The sequence below is a fragment of the Triturus cristatus genome, chromosome 6 (genome assembly GCF_964204655.1).
Source record: "Triturus cristatus chromosome 6, aTriCri1.1, whole genome shotgun sequence".
NCBI lineage: Eukaryota > Metazoa > Chordata > Amphibia > Caudata > Salamandridae > Triturus > Triturus cristatus.
Genome location: NC_140589.1, coordinates 1,479,901,521 through 1,479,920,112, shown reverse-complemented (window position 1 = coordinate 1,479,920,112; position 18,592 = coordinate 1,479,901,521). Strand labels below are relative to the sequence as shown.

Here is an 18,592-nt window from a genome sequence, read left to right as displayed (position 1 = left end):
ACATCCAGAATCCCTGTAATGAAGGTGGCTTGGTAGTAAGCGATATCAACCTCATGGTTGAAATGCGCGAACTACAAACCGAGAATGTTGCATTGAATAATGAAATGACCTTGAATGAGCCACCCAATACATCGAACAAAGCTATAGAGTTGGCCCGAGAAGAACAACTGGACATTGGAAAAAGTGAAACAACTGACTTCAAATTACCATCGAAGTTTATGCCCATGACAGCAAGGGACTCGGTAGACATTTTCAACGAATTAGTGGTGAATGAAGTGAAAGAACTGTATACTCGGATCAATTCCAAGAGACAACCTTCCACTAAACAAACGAGAGAATATCATGCACTAGTCGCAAAACTTGCCAATGATAAGGAATGTATTGTCCGCAATGCGGACAAAGGCGGGAATGTGGTGCTATGGGGAAGAGAAAAATATCTGATGGAGGCCAACAAACAATTGAGTAATAAAAGCAATTATGTTAAAACTCAAAACGCTTTAATGCAGGACAGTTTTGATATTTATAATACTCAGTTACTTGAATGGCACAAACAAGGTTTGATTAATAAGGATGAACATGTTTATCTAAAAATATCTAATCCCACTACACCAGTATTTTATTTAATACCCAAGGTACACAAGGATTTGATAAACCCCCCAGGTCGACCTATCATTTCAGCCATCAACAGTGCTTTTGAACATACATCTAAATTTGTTGATTCTTTTCTAAATCCATTAGTCACTAGGCTCCCTTCTTATATCCAAGATACGGGAGATTTCTTGCGCAAAATATATGATGTACCATGGGAACCTGATTTTTTACTAATGACAATAGATGTGACGACTTTATATACTAGCATACGTCACAAAGATGGGTTGAATGCAGTCAGATATTTCCTAGGAGAGAGATCTGCAAAATTTTGGCACCACACAGAAATGCTACTATCCATGACCACCACATGTTTGCAAAATAATTTCTTTCTTTTTGGTGAAGATCTTTATCATCAAAAGTGCGGTACAGCGATGGGCACCTGCTCCGCCCCCAGCTATGCTAATTTGCATATGGGCTGGTGGGAGGAGCAGGTGGTCCAATCGCAGTTTGTTCAAGAATGGCAGAACAACGTTATTCAGTGGAGTCGTTACATCGACGATCTATTTGTCATATGGAAGGGGGATGTTATCAGTGCCCAAAATTTTGTAAAGAGTTTACAATCTAACCAATTGAATCTAAAATTCACTAGTGTTATAAGCAGTGTAGAGGTGAACTTCTTAGATCTGACTGTCTACATACACCAAGGTAAACTACACACGAAATTATTTCGTAAACCCACTGATGGCAATACGTTGTTGCATGCCACAAGTTTTCACCCAGCGAATTTGGTAAGAAGCATTCCCTATGGAGAATGTCTTCGAGCCATGAGGAATTGCAGCATCAAAGAGGATCTGGAGGCGGAAATTGAATGTCTTAAAAACAGATTTTCTGCTAGAGGATACTCAGAGGAATGCATTGCATCATCTGTGTATAGAGCCACAAAACAATCAAGAGAAGAACTACTCTTCAAACCCAGTAAAAAAGAGGGTAAGAAGACAGGGTATTCCCAATGTAGGATGATTACCACGTTTAACAATCAACATAAGGATCTGCGGCATATTTTACAAAAACATTGGTATATTATTTGGAACGATCCAATTTTAAAAAAGTGTGTTCAGAGGAAACCTCTCATCACTTTTAGGAGGGCACGTTCGTTAAAGCAAGCATTGGTAAGCAATATGCTACCACCTGACAGAATATCTAAGACCAAAAGTACATGGTTAACGAGAAAAGATGGGTTCATTAAATGCACGAAGTGCAAGGCCTGTACTTTTGGGAAGAATACCACCAGTTATGTTTCTGGCTTCACGGAGAGGGAGCAGAAAATCAAGGGACAGTTCTCTTGTAAAACGGAGTTTGCGGTCTACGTGCTTCAGTGCCCTTGTGGCCTGAGGTACGTAGGCAGCACAATTCTACAAGTACACAAGCGGGTGTTACAACACCTGCGGGCTATAAAGAATGCGGACCAATCGTATTCGGTTGCCCGTCATTTCAATCAAATACATAACAAAGATGTGAGTGGTTTGACATATTTTGTCATAGATGCTGTACCTATCAACATTAGAGGGGGTGATCGGCAGAAAACCCTACGAAGACTAGAATCTAGTTACATCATTAAGCTTAACACAAAAACCCCTATGGGGCTAAATGTGGAAGAAGATTTGTATACGTATTTATGAATTTTCCTCACGATCCTACTTTCTTCGGCTATGTAAAAATGTAAAAATGTTTTAATTGGTTCTGGATTTCACTTTTCACGAACATTGAATAATGTGGAGACAATTTAGTATGGGGCAATTCAATATATTATGGCACACATCCAGGAAAACGATAGGGTAATGATAGATCTTTTTGCGCACTGGCGCGTTAATATATTAACCTAATACGAAGAAAAGATAGGATAATTAACATGATAACCCACTGGGGTAGTACTGCTGTGAAAAATGTTTAATAATTGTGACACATTGAATATCTAAGAAAGACCGATTTTAATTTTGTGGCACTAGCGCAGTGATTAGTCTCACTAGAGATGTCGACTGTTAATAATGATTATTGGCTTGGCCATCAAATGAAACATTTGAATATTATTGAGAAGATTTTGTGTCACCGATAAATTTAATATCCTGTTACTGCGTATGATCGAGATATGTAATTCTAGCATGCACGCTAATAATTATTCTCACTGGAGAAATGATTTATTGTAATAATTGAGCAGCGTTGTAAAAATGAAATGTGCTATCCGCTATGCTATCATGGTGTGTATAAGCCATAAAGTTGAATTTCAAACATATTATAAAATAACGCAAATGAGTTTAACGTATGTGATAATCAAAAACTACGAGTATGTCTTCACTGTTTATGGTTGTAGCTTACCATGTGACACGGAACTTATTCACGAGTTTAAATGGTGGTAAAAAACTTTATTGGAGTTGTTGGTGAGCAAGCCTGCTGGGCAGGCGAAACGCGTCTGACTCTTTTCAGCTGACCAACGCGTTTCGGTTCTCACTCGAACCTTGATCACGGTTTACCAACAAAATGACCTGACATTATTTATTTCTATTATATATATATATATATGTATATATATATACACACACACATACATACAATGGCATCTGCTATTGGGGATCGCATTTAAAATCATATATATTTATTTTCTCTACTTTGAAATTAATCACCATTCAGATCCGACTGTTCTTTGTTCATACCGCACAGCTCTGTATTGTGCAATGTTATTGATGATCAGCTGATGCTAGATAAATGTAAAGATTATTGACCTTAATCAGTTTTTTCCCACGGAATCTATGTAAATATGTCGATAGGCCAGTGTACAGCATTCTGTAACTTCTTTTTTCCATGTAAAATGCCATAAATGGAAATAATTTGTTCTATCCTTCACTCTAATATATTTTATTCTTCTGCAGACTTTGGTTTGATGAGTTAATGGATCTCTGGCTTTCAGTTCAAAATCTTCCACAATGGGAAGCGGTAGGTGCTGTTTTTATGATATTTTCTGAGCTGCATATATAAAAAAGTTATACAGGTATATACAGTAGTTCAATGTTATTTTAGAACACCCATGTGAATCAATGCCAAATTATGGTAGCTAATTTCTACGCTAGTTTTCATTGTTCATCAATCACTTTGGGGGCTTCTGCTAACCCAATATTAGCTTACATTTGCTTTTCAGGTTCTGATTAGGTTTTGATGTTACATCATGCATTATTTTTTGCAATTTGAATGCTATATGCCTAATTCATTAAACAGTAAATCCGAGTGGTTAAGTCAGGCTTGTGTTTACGTTGCCCCACTTTCTATGTTCCAGTGTCCAGTTGAGCAAAGGAGTACCTATTTGTTGTGTCCCAGTCATTGAAATTCTGGATAGCTGCCGTAGTGTTTAACAGCGAGGCCATCTGTTTTTAGTCATTTGTTAAACCACAAAGATGTCCTATTTGGTTTAGAAAATTGGATAGTGAAAATGTTATTAAACTGTCTCTATTCTTTAGCCCGTCCTTTACAATCCTTTGAGAATATCGGACAAGCTGATGTGAACAGTAGAGAAACAACCAATTCGAAAAGGGACAGTTGACATATTCTCAGTGTTTACCCATATGGGGAACAGAAATTTCTGTGAAAACCAAACATCCACTGTATATTAAAAAAAAATAAAAGCTGCCTAGTAAGTAACAAATAGCCATGTTGATCCCATTGTAATGCTTGATCTCAATTTTGGTGTCAAGGCCTTCATTTTCTATTCATCTAGATAGGTTTCTTTAGTATGCCATCAGTTGGTTTAATGAACAAGTGAATTAGAGCCATATAGTTACATTGCTTCTCAGTTGCTTTTTAGCTGGAATTAACCTGCCTCATCAGAATAGGAACTTCAGTTATCAGGATTTGATAATTACACAGCCTTCTTTAAGACTCACCTTTGATTATTATGGCACATTTTTTCATGTCATTAAAACAATTCAAAATGCATATGCACATTGCCATTTCAAGCATAGACTATCTAGAGTGCCTTGTGTGTTCAATAAAGTGTTTTGTAGTTGCAAAGCCTGCAGTTAGCAACGCCACAGGCTTTGTGATGCTAAAAACACCGAGTCACAATGTATAACGAGCGAAAAGGAGTAAATGTCTTTCCAACTCACAAAGTACACCTTGTGACTCTGCAAATTAGAAGGTTGGGTCAGTGTGAATTAGCAATTTTGCCATTAGCAATATTTGCATACTTTCCGATGCTAAAACGAGTTACAATGTAGAACGAGCACAGAGAAATGCCCTTCTCACTCTCAAAATACACTTTGTGACCTTTTCGAATCGGAGGGTAATGTGAAATGGAAGCCTCCTCCCTCCTCCTTATAGGGCTCAATAGAATGTCATTGGTAGAAAACTAGCCTGTCAAATCAGGTGAAACCGTTCAAATTGCCTAAGTTGTCCTTAATGCTTAGTTTACACTAGGCGAACACTACATGCTCCCTCTGATGTCCCCTTTCAGCATGACATTTTTTTCTCCTAAATGCAGCCCTTGTTCATTTGAAAAGGTAAATGGAGTGATCGAGGTCTTCGCCCCACGCAGGCCTCCATCCCAGACATTCAGTATGATTTGCAAAATGAAATCTTGCCTCTTTATGATTAATAAGACTGGATTCTGCAAATCGTACTGAATGTTAATTTTGGGATGCAATTCATTTGCGCCTCCTAGGGCAATATATAGATTGGCTTGCAAAGCTGGCTTGCAATCCTACCTTGATACATTTGGGCCCTTTGATCTCTTATTCACGGTGTAATTTTAAATGTTGATATATTCTTCAATTCTGTTTAACAATTCTGAGAAGGATGCATCAGGTACAGAGTGAGTAGTAAAGATTATTGGTATAAATTGGCAAACTGTAGTTCTTCCTTCTGACGGATATCCCACAAATCCGATCCAAATTCTTAATTTTTAAATTGAAGCACTACCAATGCAAGGTAAATCAGAGTGGTGGGCTAGGGTGGGATGCAAGCATGATGGTTGTCTTCCAGTGGCTTCTTGTGAAGGGATTTTTATCAAACTGATAGACCCATCCCTATGCCAAACAGCATAATTTAGGCATTACGCAATGTTGAGCAATAGCCAGTATCTACAAATTTGAGATGTAAACAGCTGCATTTCATGTTTTTGCATCCTGTATCCTACATGCTGAAAAAAGCTGCAGGTAATATATCTTAATATATTTTGGAAATCTAACATGTGGGACAATGGAGGTTCTTTCCGAACATGGCACGAGAGTTCCACATTCAGAGTATTCATGTCCCAAGAGATCCTTTTGTGATGTAGTTGTTTTGACATAGCAGTCTTTCAAAAGCACCAAGGAGATTTTGTAGGGATTGCATTATTGTTGGCTAATAGGAAAGTTAACACATTTGTTATTTTTTAAGTGAGTTCTGTGCCAATTCTTAAATGCTTCACCAAGCTATGTCTAATAATTTACATATGCTGTAAAATTCCATTAAACTCCTTTCCGAAGGACATTTTGACTGAACACAAGCGCTACCTTTTGCATCCTGTGGCTGAGGAAGATATTGATTCAACAATGGGGGAAATGGAGTAGACGTAAGCTGACATTTTAGTTTTATGGTGAGTGGGGTAGGGTAGAGATTGGGGGACAGTGGAGGCTGGGCAAGGATTGGGGTAGTTGAAATGTTTGAGTCCGTTGCATGTAAGGTGACTAATAGTACACCATTTGGCCTCTTTGGACTGCAGACTGCGCTCAAATCGAGCATATATATTATTATATATTAATTAAATTGTCGCACTGCCGTGCCTTATTTAAACACTAAACCAACATACTGCATTCTGTATTTGGGCAATAATCACAGTGCTGCAGTACTTTCAACAACTAACCCAGAACACTATACTACATTTTAGGGACTCCGTCTTACCATAATACACAATATTCTTGGGGTACTGACACACCTCGTGGTTCAGCATCATAGCAACACTACCTCACCATGCTGCACTGCTTCTTAGTGCAATAGGTGGCATTTGCCACCTATTGTACTAAATCCATCATCCCAAAAAATATACGGCCCTTAATATAAAGGAAATTTGACATGCATAAAGCATGAAAAGGCCTTCATACAGCAATATGTAAACACAATGGCAACTGAATGGAAAAAGTACTTTAATTAATTGGATACACACAAAGAATACAGCCTTAATTGAAACAGTGCTGAAATTAGACCAATGACTATGACAGTCTAATAACTAACTTTTTAAACAGATCGCGATAGCTGTTTTTTCGTATCACTGGATTAACTATATTCCTTATTATTGTCTTTCCAAGGACCTACAGGATTTTTGTCAGGCTATACGATCTATTTGTCAAGCTGATTTTACTGATCTCTATTTACATATGCTGCTGATTAGAAATCTACATTTTGCAAACACTGGTAAAGTGGCAAATGCTTCCTGATATATCCACCTCGTATAATCTTCCTAGAGTATTTAGTCTTAGCCAACAAACGATGCATTAACTTCAAGCTGTGTTGGTGTTCAGGGTTCAGAAAATGCCTTTTATTGGGTTGAGTGGTCCTTCCTGTTTAAAGTATGCCACCTTTGAGTAAGTTGCTTTATGTTATAATCACAAAAACATATTGTTAGACCTGTCAGCCCTTTGGCAGTTCCCTCCTCATTTTATTATTTTTGTCCTTTTTCCCCTTCTCATTTTTCCTGTCTACTAAACTTTTTGGGGTGCTGATGTAGAGGTTCTGGGCGCCTTTTCCTCCTCACATGAGGAAGAGGCGCAAGATGCTCCACTGAGGTAGATAATGGGGGAAGGTAGGATTCACAAAATGGTGGCTCCAACTGTCACCTCAGCACCTGGGCCATGACTGCCATGAGAGGTTCCGGAACCTTCTGGGCCCCTCTGGCAAGTCAGGCCCAAGGTGATAAATAGAGGTGGCAGGGGGGCAGCCATTTTAGGTTAGTGTGAGGCAGCAGGTTAGTCAGGAGTAAGGCACGTGAGTGGGGAGGTGGCTGCGCTGGACAAGGAGTGGACAGATCTCAGGATTTCCCAGGGTATCTTCGTCAGTGACACCACCCTCAACCACCTGACCGATCCCTGAACGCAGCCGGGACTTGGAGATCCCCGTACCAGAGAAGGTCTCAAGGTGGTTTGAACCCCTGATTCACTGGACCTGGAAGTGAAGCAACGCCTGGGGCCGCCTACTCCCCGAATCCATTGTTACCTGGGATTGCAGGACGGGCTGGTTGTGGCCAAACCCCTTTGACCGATAGAAGAGGTGATCGTGCCCAAGCCCCAAGAGTCTATCTGGCCTCTGTCTGCCCCCGTGTGGGATTCGGCACCCGTTAACTACCCCCCCCCCTTTTCTTTTGTCCTGGGGTGTGAGGAGTGGGACGCAGCCGCAACAGGAGGACTGGGCCTTATTGTCCAACTTTCCCGAAGCCTCATTACCCCGTAATCTGACCAGGTCGAGTCCCTACCTGAAATGGACCCCATCGCAATGGTCGAGTGGCTGGTGGTCCGCTGAATGGACTTGCGGAGCCCGGGGGCATGAAGAGGTGAGGGGCCGGGAGTCAGCGACTCCGTTGAAGCTTCGGCGAGAGTTACTTCAGGAAATCGTAGCGGAGGGGGCGGGCCTGGCCTGGAGGCCGCCGTCCTCGTATCACGTGAGGAGGGCCCGAAGCGCCGCCCTTCGCCAAGACGAGTGAGGAAGTCTGCGCCCTGTGTTGGTGTTAAGGGGGGAGTACAAGGAACATCCAGGGCCCCAACTCAAGTTACCGCGACTGGCTGGTAGCGAAGCCATAGCGGAGGGAGCACTGGTCCCACAGTTGTGAGGGACAACCTGAAGAAGCTCCCGGAGGTTTGCCATACAAAAGGGGAAGGATTCCTCGCTAAGGAGCAGACCCGACGCTCACGGTGTGAGGGGACAGCAGCTCTCATACCGGTAGAACACCGGGAGCGGAGGACATCGAGACTGGACCGTAAGCTGGGCCTGGTACAGAGGGGAGGGGGAGAGCGAGTTCTGTGAGGTTCACAGCTGACTGCAGGGGGCGTCATAAATATTCCTGCTAACTTTATTTTCTTGAAAGCCAAGACCTCGAGGAGATTAGAGCCTAAGTAGTTTTGTAAGAAATGCACGGTTGTAATGGTTATTAATCTCTAGTTGCCAGGACTGTTACCATGGCTACCATGAAAGGCATTAGAAACTGTTATTTAATTAAGTTGCTGTGAGACATCCTAGAGGGTCCAGGTGTCGTACAAAGGCCCAGGGAAGTAGTAGTGGGGTGCCAAGTTGGAAATAACATACCCTGGGGAGAGGTCAAGTCATACTGAGAAATGCCAGACTGAGATGTGACAGGGGGGGTTAAGCTTTTGTTGCTGAAAACACTGTTTGAAAAGCTTATTGTGTACTGTAAGACCTCGTGTGCCTCGACATATAGGGGACTTTTGGAAATGTACTGATATGTTAATAGGAAATTGATTATCTGAGCCTAACAAGGAAGAGAGGTGTTAAAGTCTTTTTAATAAAGCTTTACATTTAATCAGTGTAGAGTCCTTTTTGGGTGAGGCTGCGCCAGATTGCAAGCTGGGTAGGATGCAAGCATGAGAAGCCAGAGGGAGGTGTAAGCCTGTTGACCCGAGCCAAGCTACCCCCAGGACATAGGTCCAACAGATTGGTGCTCAGCGGTGGGATGACTTATTCAGTGCTTGCATCCGCTTAGTGGCAATTTTGCGCGCATCACCACCTACACTGAATTGTTTTGACTGGAGTTTTCTCCAGATTGTTTTCTAATTGGAGGATTTTTTTGAAATTGTCCTGTGTATGTTCCCTTCTTGAGTAAAGTTCCTGTGTTGGGGTCCCATCTGGCAGGATGGAATTCCAATTGGGTAGGCTGGAGGAGTATACAGTGGCCCAGTTGAAGGAGTTCTGCCAGGAACGGGGGGTATTCTTTAAGCAGGGGGCAAAGAAGACAGAGCTCCAAGCAAGCTTAAGAGCCTGGGTTATGGCCCACCCTAGCGGGAAACGGGAAGAAGAACCAGGACTAGATCTCCTAGAAGAACCGGAAGTCCTTCTACCCCCTGGGAGCGGTAATATGGACGTGGGGTCCAGGGCCCCATCAAGAGTGGGAAGTAGCGCCTCGGGGGGGAGCCTGTCCTCTGCTGACCTAGTTGATCGGAGGGAAGAGAGACAGCTTAGAATGGATCTGGCCCGGTTGGAAAAGGAGAGGGAGGAGAGGAAGTTCCTCCACGAGCTTCGCTTAAAAGAGTTAGAGCTCAAAGCCCTTCAACTTGGAACCCCCAGCAGTCCTAATGGTGGCAGCATACCGAGAGAAGTCTCGAGAGAGTCCAGGCCCTACCTGCCCAAAGACGTGGTTGCTAGCTATGGCATAGGGGATGATATTGTAAAATGGCTGGCTGCCTATGAGGTTTCTCTAAGAGCCCATGGGGTCCCTGAAGCCCAGTGGGGGGGTGGCCTGTATAGGTATATGCCTCCGGTGGGGAGGGATGCCTTGTTAGCGCTAGAACAGCCAGACCAGACCAGGTACCCCGTCATGAAGGTAGCCCTAGTAAGGAAATTCGGACTGACCCCTGAAAAATTCAGGCAGAGGTTCCGGGGTAGTCAGAAGTTGTCCACTCAGAATTGGGTGGACTTCTTGGACTATGCCCGGAAAGCCTTAGAGGGCTGGGTGCAAGGTAGTGAAGTCAAGGACTATGAGGGACTGTACAATTTAATCTTAAAGGAGCATCTCCTCGAGAAAAGTTTTCCAGAGCTGCGTCAGCACCTAGTAGACAGCAAGCTCACTAATCCCAGGAAGCTTGCAGAGGAGGCGGATATCTGGGCGAGTACCCGGGTATCCTCAAAAGGGACTGGAGGGAATTTCCAAGGGGCTGGACAGGGCGCCCCCCAGAAGAAAGGGGGGGAAGACAAAAAGAGGGAGTTCTCTAAAGGCCCCCAAAAGAGTTCACCAGGGAAGGGAGTAGGATTCCCTCCTAAGGTTGTTCCCCACAAACCCCCTTATCCTGACCGTGGTCAGCAGCCTAGGGTTGTCCGATGTTACGAGTGTGGTGAGGTTGGGCACTATAAGGGGGATGCCAAGTGTCCCAAGAGACCACACCCTCCCATTGGAGGAAAGACCCCTGGGGTGGCGAGTGTAGTGCTCGGGGAGGAGTTGCCCCTAGATAAGGGAGGTGAGTGGGCAGGGCTAACCCTAGTGTCCTTAGGGGATTGTGAGATGGTTCCTAAGACCCAGATGCCCTCGAATACTACTAAGTACAGGCAATGGGTCACCATCAATGCCCAGAGGGTGGAGGCTCTGAGGGACACAGGAGCCAGCATGACTATGGTAAGGAGTCAGCTGGTGTCCCCAGAGCAGGTGGTCCCCAATGTAGTCCACCCGGTTGTGATGGCTGACAACCGAGAGGGTCACTATCCGGTGGCCCAGGTTCCCTTTGAGTGGGGAGGGGTTGCGGGTCCTCTACGAGTTGCGATCAGCCCTGCCATGCCGGTCGACTGCCTGTTGGGAAATGACCTTGAACACTCGGCGTGGAAGGAGGTTGAGTTCAGGGCCCACATGGAAATGTTGGGGACCTCTGAGTGGACGTGTGCCCACACTCGGTCCGTGACCACCCGAAGAGGGGATTCACAGAGGTTGGAGCCTGGGACAAAGGCCCAACCAGCTGCCGGAAAGGGTAGACGGGGACGGGGAAAGCCTGCCCCGGCATCTGACCCTCCAAAGGTGGATGGGGCAACTAAGGTTGTCCCGGAGTCTACGGAGGGGGATGTAACGTCCCTGGAGGGCTTGCCTACCCCTGCAGACTGGCAGGTGGAGGGAGGACCTACTAGGGAAGAGTTTTGTCGGGCCCAGAAGGAGTGCCCTACCCTTGAGGGTTTACGGCGGCAGGCCGAAGCCCAGGCAGCGGGTAACGATTCGGGGAACTTCCACATATACTGGGAAGATGGACTCCTGTATAGCGAACCCAAGGCTCCGGTGCATGGTTCATCCCGGGCCTTGGTAGTTCCCCAGCGTTACCGAGCCTTCCTATTAGGACTGGCTCACGAAATACCCTTGGCAGGACACTTGGGACAAGACAAGACCTTTGCTCGACTTGTCCCTCATTTTTACTGGCCTCAGATGAGGATTACGTCCGATACTTTTTGTAGGACGTGTGTAACCTGCCAAGCTAGTGGGAAGACAGGGGTGAAGCTGAAAGCTCCCCTGGAACCACTGCCTGTCGTTGGTACCCCCTTTGAAAGGGTGGGCATCGACATTGTCGGGCCATTGGATCCACCAACATCGGCCGGTCACAGGTTTATCCTGGTCCTGGTGGATCATGCCACACGGTACCCAGAGGCTATCCCTCTGAGGACCATTACTGCACCTGCGGTGGCACGGGCCCTTATGGGAATTTTTACCCGGATGGGATTCCCCAAAGAAGTGGTGTCGGACAGAGGTACCAACTTCATGTCGGCATACATGCGGGCTATGTGGAAAGAGTGTGGAGTTACCTACCGGTTCTCCACTCCTTATCACCCCCAGACTAATGGTCTGGTGGAAAGGTTTAACAAAACCTTGAAGGGCATGATCCGGAGTCTGCCCGAGAGCCTGCGGAGGAGATGGGACATCCTCCTACCTTGTTTGCTGTTTTCGTACAGGGAGGTACCACAGAAGGGAGTGGGCTTCAGCCCCTTCGAATTGTTGTACGGGCACCCTGTGCGTGGACCCCTCAGCCTGGTGAAGGAAGGATGGGAAAAGTCTCCCAGAAAACTTCCCACGGATGTGGTGAGCTACATGCTGGCCTTTCGTAGCCAAATGGCTAGGTTGTGGAAGCAAGCTTCTGAAAACCTAGAAGCCAGCCAAACGGTCATGAAGGAATGGTACGACCGAAACGCTCACCCGGTGGAGCTGGAGCCTGGCCAGAAGGTGTGGGTGATGGAACCTGGAGAGCTTAGTGCCCTCCAGGATCGCTGGTCAGGCCCCTTTGAGGTGGTTGAGAAAAAGGGCAAGGTTACCTACGTGGTAGATCTTAAGACCCCCAGGCAGCCCCATCGGGTGCTCCATGTCAACCGCCTCAAGCCTCACCAAGAGAGACCCGAGGTCACGTTAATGATGGTGACTGATGGGTCAGAGGAAGAGGACAGTGAACCTCTTCCCGATCTGTTTGCGTCCCGAGAAAAGGATGGATCGGTGGAGGGAGTGATCCTTTCACCGTCACTTACTCCTGAACAACGGAAGGACTGTCGCCAGGTACTGGAGCAGTTTGCTTCCTTGTTCTCCCTTATTCCGGGAAGGACTCATCTGTGTACCCATGATGTGGACACAGGGGATAGCCCACCTGTGAAGTCCAAGTCCTACCGACTGTCGGATAAGGTGAAGGCTAGCATCCATGAGGAAGTTACCAAGATGCTAGAGCTAGGAGTAATTGAGCCTTCAGGAAGTCCCTGGTCCAGTCCGGTGGTACTGGTACCCAAAGCTGCCCCACCGGGCACTACCCCAGAACTCCGGTTCTGTGTGGATTATAGGGGACTGACTTCTGTGACAAAGACAGACGCTCATCCAATCCCGAGGGCGGATGAGCTCATTGACCGGTTGGGAGCTGCCCAATATCTCAGTACCTTTGACCTCACATCCGGGTACTGGCAGATTTCCCTGACGGATGGAGCCAAGGAAAGGTCAGCCTTCTCCACACCCGAGGGTCACTACCAGTTCTGTGTGATGCCCTTTGGGCTCAAGAACGCCCCTGCTACGTTCCAGCGACTGGTGAACCAGGTCCTCTCTGGAATGGAAGCCTTTTCAGTTGCGTACCTGGATGACATCGCTGTCTTCAGCCGCAGCTGGGAGGACCATTTGTGTCACCTTCAGGCTGTACTTCAGGCTCTGCAGCAGGCAGGTCTGACGATCAAAGCCAGTAAGTGCCAGATCGGGCAGGGGTCGGTAGTGTACCTCGGTCACTTGGTGGGTCGGGGCAAGGTGCAACCCCTCCAGGCCAAGATCGAAACCATCATGGCCTGGGAACCCCCCAAGACTCAGACAGAGGTTCGGGCCTTCTTGGGCCTCACTGGTTACTACCGACGCTTTGTCAAGGGGTACGGAACCATCGTGGCCCCCTTGACTGAGCTCACCTCCAAAAAGCACCCTCGGCGGGTGATCTGGACCGAGGGATGTCAACAAGCTTTTGACACCTTGAAAAAGGCCATGTGTGCGGCACCTGTTCTCAGGGCCCCTGACTTCGCTAAGGAGTTCATCGTCCAGACAGACGCGTCGGAGCACGGTATTGGGGCGGTGCTGTCGCAACTCAATGATGAGGGTCTAGACCAACCGGTGGTTTTCCTATCTAGGAGACTACTCCCCCGGGAACAGAGGTGGAGTGCAATTGAGAGGGAAGCTTTTGCGGTGGTGTGGGCTCTGAAGAAGCTGCGGCCATACTTGTTTGGCTCGCACTTCCTGGTTCAGACCGACCACCGGCCCCTCAGGTGGCTGATGCAAATGAGGGGCGAAAATCCCAAGCTGTTGAGGTGGTCCATTTCCCTACAGGGGATGGACTTTAGGGTGGAACATCGTCCAGGAGTGGACCACGCCAATGCTGACGGTCTCTCCAGGTATTTCCGCCTTAGTGAAGAGGACTCCCAAGGGGTTGGGTAGCTCTCCCCACTTTCAGCTGGGGGGGACGCGTGTTAGACCTGTCAGCCCTTTGGCAGTTCCCTCCTCATTTTATTATTTTTGTCCTTTTTCCCCTTCTCATTTTTCCTGTCTACTAAACTTTTTGGGGTGCTGATGTAGAGGTTCTGGGCGCCTTTTCCTCCTCACATGAGGAAGAGGCGCAAGATGCTCCACTGAGGTAGATAATGGGGGAAGGTAGGATTCACAAAATGGTGGCTCCAACTGTCACCTCAGCACCTGGGCCATGACTGCCATGAGAGGTTCCGGAACCTTCTGGGCCCCTCTGGCAAGTCAGGCCCAAGGTGATAAATAGAGGTGGCAGGGGGGCAGCCATTTTAGGTTAGTGTGAGGCAGCAGGTTAGTCAGGAGTAAGGCACGTGAGTGGGGAGGTGGCTGCGCTGGACAAGGAGTGGACAGATCTCAGGATTTGCCAGGGTATCTTCGTCAGTGACACCACCCTCAACCACCTGACCGATCCCTGAACGCAGCCGGGACTTGGAGATCCCCGTACCAGAGAAGGTCTCAAGGTGGTTTGAACCCCTGATTCACTGGACCTGGAAGTGAAGCAACGCCTGGGGCCGCCTACTCCCCGAATCCATTGTTACCTGGGATTGCAGGACGGGCTGGTTGTGGCCAAACCCCTTTGACCGATAGAAGAGGTGATCGTGCCCAAGCCCCAAGAGTCTATCTGGCCTCTGTCTGCCCCCGTGTGGGATTCGGCACCCGTTAACTACCCCCCCCCCCCTTTTCTTTTGTCCTGGGGTGTGAGGAGTGGGACGCAGCCGCAACAGGAGGACTGGGCCTTATTGTCCAACTTTCCCGAAGCCTCATTACCCCGTAATCTGACCAGGTCGAGTCCCTACCTGAAATGGACCCCATCGCAATGGTCGAGTGGCTGGTGGTCCGCTGAATGGACTTGCGGAGCCCGAGGGCATGAAGAGGTGAGGGGCCGGGAGTCAGCGACTCCGTTGAAGCTTCGGCGAGAGTTACTTCAGGAAATCGTAGCGGAGGGGGCGGGCCTGGCCTGGAGGCCGCCGTCCTCGTATCACGTGAGGAGGGCCCGAAGCGCCGCCCTTCGCCAAGACGAGTGAGGAAGTCTGCGCCCTGTGTTGGTGTTAAGGGGGGAGTACAAGGAACATCCAGGGCCCCAACTCAAGTTACCGCGACTGGCTGGTAGCGAAGCCATAGCGGAGGGAGCACTGGTCCCACAGTTGTGAGGGACAACCTGAAGAAGCTCCCGGAGGTTTGCCATACAAAAGGGGAAGGATTCCTCGCTAAGGAGCAGACCCGACGCTCACGGTGTGAGGGGACAGCAGCTCTCATACCGGTAGAACACCGGGAGCGGAGGACATCGAGACTGGACCGTAAGCTGGGCCTGGTACAGAGGGGAGGGGGAGAGCGAGTTCTGTGAGGTTCACAGCTGACTGCAGGGGGCGTCATAAATATTCCTGCTAACTTTATTTTCTTGAAAGCCAAGACCTCGAGGAGATTAGAGCCTAAGTAGTTTTGTAAGAAATGCACGGTTGTAATGGTTATTAATCTCTAGTTGCCAGGACTGTTACCATGGCTACCATGAAAGGCATTAGAAACTGTTATTTAATTAAGTTGCTGTGAGACATCCTAGAGGGTCCAGGTGTCGTACAAAGGTCCAGGGAAGTAGTAGTGGGGTGCCAAGTTGGAAATAACATACCCTGGGGAGAGGTCAAGTCATACTGAGAAATGCCAGACTGAGATGTGACCGGGGGGTTAAGCTTTTGTTGCTGAAAACACTGTTTGAAAAGCTTATTGTGTACTGTAAGACCTCGTGTGCCTCGACATATAGGGGACTTTTGGAAATGTACTGATATGTTAATAGAAAATTGATTATCTGAGCCTAACAAGGAAGAGAGGTGTTAAAGTCTTTTTAATAAAGCTTTACATTTAATCAGTGTAGAGTCCTTTTTGGGTGAGGCTGCGCCAGATTGCAAGCTGGGTAGGATGCAAGCATGAGAAGCCAGAGGGAGGTGTAAGCCTGTTGACCCGAGCCAAGCTACCCCCAGGACATAGGTCCAACACATATGCAACACAGTTTTTTAGGTTGAGCCTGTAACAGCGCGCATGTGCTGTTCTGGCGAAGACTTATGTAAGGGCTTTTGCAATCTCACCACATGCTTGTGCGTGTGGTTTTGTTTTCGTCGCAGGCTATTGTGCTTTGCGTGCGTCTTCTAAGAAAGACCGCACGCAATTGGGCAAAGGCGGGCGCATGTCCTGCCTTTGCTCCGCCCATGGCCTATTTGTTGTGGTTACCCGCACGCGCGCCATGTGTTTTGAATTATCGTGCACAGATGCATGCGCGATAATTCAAAACACATGTCTCAGTGTCGCGCGCGCGCGCACAACTTGCATGCTTGTTTATCAGTGTATGTTCCACTCAAACGGTGCCCGTGTCTTGTTGTGCTTTCTTACAATGTTAAAAGCGAAACTACAGGTCCCAGTATTCTACCAACCTTTGGCTAAAACAATCGGACTGAATGAAGGCGTCACACATGACCGTTATTGGTATAGGGCAACTTAATAGCATATTTAAAAACAATATTTTAAATGCTCATTTATGAGGTCACAAATGAACTGGGAAAGTTGTTGTTAAGTATTCAAATGCCGAGAAATCCTTGTTGCACTCCACCACGCAACCTGTTCACTTTGTGCGTTGTATGGGCCACCAGGAGACATTCTAGTATTCTACGGGTACTTTGTGTAGGGTGTCCTTATTAATATTAAAATTATCTAGGCGCTCGAAGAAAATACTTTCTTTCCAGTTTCTGCTGCGGGTTTTGATAATTACTTTAAATTCTAAAGCGTTTCTGTGTAGACGTTTTTCGGTAGACACTGAAAGGGCCCGGTATACCGGAGTTATAATGACTGATTTTCCGATGCCCACGCTGTGGGATCCTGTGCAAATTAATTTCCCCCATCCGTACCCGCTGAAACGGTGGTGCATATTAACGGCTGTGCATATTAACGGCTTTCTCGGGGTAGCGAATGATGTATAAAAAAGGTGGCACTTGGGGTGCACACGTTTTGTTTCGGTAAATTCACCTACACTCGCGGCTGCGAGGGAGGCGGGTAGGGTGCGGTCACCAATGTGCCTGGAGTGATGAAATGTTCGGCAAGTGCGGTTGCCTCAGCTGGGTTTCGAGCAGGAGATGAAAGCAATACATGACTAGACAAGGGAATGCCATGACATGATTCTAGACGGTACACTTCGTTTTTTTTTCACCAACAATTATTAGCAGCGAACTTCCAGCTAGCCCCCACAGCTCGCTGCCTCCTTTCACCTTCTAGTTTTTTTCGTTCCTCTCCTGATGCCTAGCCACACTATAGTATTCGTGGGTGTAAAGGGGTTGTTTCCTAGCACCATTCACCAGCTCTCCGCAACAAAATCACTCACAGAAATTATACAGCAAGGGAGAGGAAGTGGCGTAACGGGCAGAGCTGCCAACTTTAGAGCTGGGAAACCAGGTTTGAGCCTCGGCGCCGGCTCGGCATCCTGTGATTCTGGGCAAATTACGTAATCTCCCCGTGCCTACCAAAAATTAATGTGCCCTTGTGTAACGTAACTGGTGCTCATGTAAAGCGCTCAATACCTTCCGGTCGAGTTTGTGATCTATAAAACTGTGAAAAGGTGGAAGGTCGGAGGATAGCCCCACACAAAAAGACTTTTCTAGCAATACCAGTCTGTAGGGCCTTTTTAGGTCTCGCCTGGCGTAAGACTGCGCAGACATGCGCAGTCTCGCTGGCGAGATTTAATGATTTGAGGAGATTTCTCTAGTGGGCTTCAAGCCCCGCCCCTCTTTTCCATTGGCTGGCGTCACCGTTTATGCTAAACGGTGGCCAGCCATTGGAAAAGAGCGTCTAGTGATGTACACTTTTCTCTTTTAGAGCGGTCCCAGTTGGACTGGCTCGGTTCCTTTACGTCTGTGGTAAAAGGTTTTCTTATCTTTATGGGGCCATGTGTTTCAAACACATGGCCCCATAAAGACAAGAAAACCTTTCATGCATGGCCTTAACGCCGTTCTTGCTTGCAGGTAATGCACGTCCCGGCCACTCACTCGCTCCGCCCTCTCCTTGTTTGTGTTGTCCATCGAAAGGCATTCACACTCCTGGCACAGCACAGTGCACAATGGCTCCTCCTCTCATGTTGCCGTAATTTCTGTACTTGCAGGGAAAGTCCGTCGCGAAAGCACGAATAACGGACTGTCAGGGGGAAATTCAATATATTCTTGATTTGGGTTCTTTACACTAAGAGCGTCTGTGGATTAAAATACAGTGAAAACACCAAACTGTTGAAGCACG

General features: G+C 47.1%; 1 protein-coding gene across 2 annotated transcripts in view; it reads left to right on the top strand.

The window, feature by feature from the left end:
- Window positions 1-18,592, top strand: part of PSME4 (proteasome activator subunit 4) — a 1,714,764-nt gene that overhangs the window by 196,669 nt on the left and 1,499,503 nt on the right. For both annotated transcript variants that reach the window (XM_085612595.1, XM_085612594.1), the window contains one exon: window positions 3,516-3,579. In XM_085612595.1, coding sequence (XP_085468721.1) covers window positions 3,516-3,579 — 64 coding nt within the window. The remainder of the gene's footprint in view (window positions 1-3,515; window positions 3,580-18,592) is intronic.